The following is a 2,173-nucleotide window of genomic DNA, read 5'->3' on the forward strand; positions in this document are numbered from 1 at the left end:
ATATATATATAGATATATATAAGTTTGGGGGAGGAAACAATATGATTATTTTCTTTAAAAGTTGTTTTAATTTTCAGAGGTATTTACAGTGGTACCCCTTTATGTTCTTCAGTGTTCTATTTAATTTAAAATCTGAGTGCACTGAAACTTTTTATCAGAGTGTAATATACATGCAGAGATGGGCACATATCATAAATGTACAGCTTGATGAGTTTTTTGATGAATTTTGCTCAATATTCCAGAATCCTAACTGTGTGAGGAACATCAGTACATGAATCTTACAGGAGACTTGCCACTCACTGTAATGCAGGAATTTAATCTTTGCCCTTCAACATTTTAACAGCCAAAAAGGTCCTCAGAGGCCTGAACCCTCCCCTCACCCCAGTTATGTGCTGGCTTTCTCCTTCCTCATAAATGCTGTTCTTTGTGTCTGGGTAGGATCAGAGTGACAGTTGATGGCGAATTTCTGCATTACATTTTCCCCTTCCAGTTCCTGGATTCTCCTGAATGGGACTCACTGAGACCCACTGAGGAAGGCACTTTTCAGGTAAGGGGTAACGAGCGCACGCAGTGAACACGGCCGCTCCCACACAGATAAACAGACGCACAGCAGGTGACAGAGGAATCATTCATATGTCACTTTGGAGCGTACTATGCAGCATGCATGACTTTCTAAAGCTGTTTGACTCTTGACGATTGATGTCAGTTTATAGGAGTCCAGTAACAAGTATTTCATATGACAGAAAGGAGTCTGTGAAAAATAGTCTTACATTTTTCTTTGCTTAACTGCATATATGGGAATGAAAATCATTTGAGATTTGACAGTACACTATACACTGCCACTGCGACCATTGAGAAAAACACCAAGAACAAAAAATCTGCCTTTATTACAAAATAAGTTATTTTTGAAATTTAAGATGCTGATGGATTGCAGTTGTTGTCTACCAACAAAATGCTAAACTTCCTGTCCCTGCTCTGCTGCCATGTCTGGGAGTTTTGAAAGATAATCAGTTCAGGAGGTTCTATCTATTATGGTATATACTGTTTTCCTGTGATTAATACATCTAACATACATGTGTGTCTACACATACAAATTCATATACATATGCAGGATAGGTAAATAAATTCTATTTTGTACTATCGAAACTGGATTAGGGTTCAATGTCCACAGTCTTCAGGACTGACTGGAGATACTTCTCTAACATTAGCCGACTTTATTAATTTTTAGTATAATTAACTCTTGCTTCAATAAAAAGCAAAACACAGATATCTGAACTTAAAAAACAGATAAATTGGAGATGGGCACAATATTGTGACTATTCATGTTATAAATTATGTATAGTAATACATTTTCTGATCTCTTTTTCTATTTTTACAGTATGTTTTGGGTCAGTGGGCTTTTTTAACCTAAAATTAAAAAAAAAAGAATGGACATTCATTTAAAATGTGGGGAACAAAAAATGTGACTGACAGAACTTTTCTTGCACCCTAATCTTTGTTTATACATGGTTTTATTGTTTTTAGGTAACCCTCACAGCAGAAACTGATTGTCGGTATGTGTCATGGAGGAGAAAGAAATTATATTTGCTCTTCGCTCAGTATCGTTACATCTCCCGCCTGTTCTCAGTTTTAGTTGGCAGTGACATTGCAGATAAACTCTATGCCTTGAATGACAGGGTATATATCGGAGGAAAACACCACTACGATATACGGTTACCCAACTTCTATCAACTTGCAGGTCCTGGAAAGCCCAGATCACCCCTGATAGGATATTTTCGAAATTCCAGACAACACTGTGATAAATAACACTGAAGTCTGAAGTTTTATAATTATAAAAAAAAGACCCTCTTCATCATTCCCCAAATGAAATAGCAAAATACAGAAAATTGAGATCATTAATATTTTTTATAAATCAAACTCAGAGGCAAGACGCCATTGCCAGCTGCTTTATTCATCTCAACTTCTGCATTGTGAATAAATTTTACCAATTTTTCTGTATTTCTTATTTGAACAAATGGGGGGTGGGGGTGAATATGGGCAGTTTGTCCTTTCCTGCATTAGAACTGGGAGAATGAAATTCTGCTTTCTCCAATATTTCCTCTGATTGATTCAAATCTGTGGTCTTGCCCTATGGAGTTCAGCGTTGCTTCTCTAAGAGCGGGCGGTAAGTACT

At 36.8% G+C, this 2,173-nt stretch overlaps 1 protein-coding gene across 1 annotated transcript in view; it reads left to right on the forward strand.

Moving 5' to 3' along the window:
* Window positions 1-1,995, forward strand: part of POPDC3 (popeye domain containing 3) — a 5,466-nt gene extending 3,471 nt beyond the window's left edge. Inside the window, exons 2-3 of the mRNA XM_006777216.2 lie at window positions 439-547; window positions 1,525-1,995. Coding sequence (XP_006777279.1) covers window positions 439-547; window positions 1,525-1,806 — 391 coding nt within the window. The 3' untranslated portion in view covers window positions 1,807-1,995. The remainder of the gene's footprint in view (window positions 1-438; window positions 548-1,524) is intronic.
* The last annotated feature ends 178 nt before the right edge of the window (window positions 1,996-2,173 follow it).

Source organism: Myotis davidii, unplaced genomic scaffold, assembly GCF_000327345.1.
Source record: "Myotis davidii unplaced genomic scaffold, ASM32734v1 scaffold68, whole genome shotgun sequence".
In the NCBI taxonomy this organism is placed as follows: Eukaryota; Metazoa; Chordata; class Mammalia; order Chiroptera; family Vespertilionidae; genus Myotis; species Myotis davidii.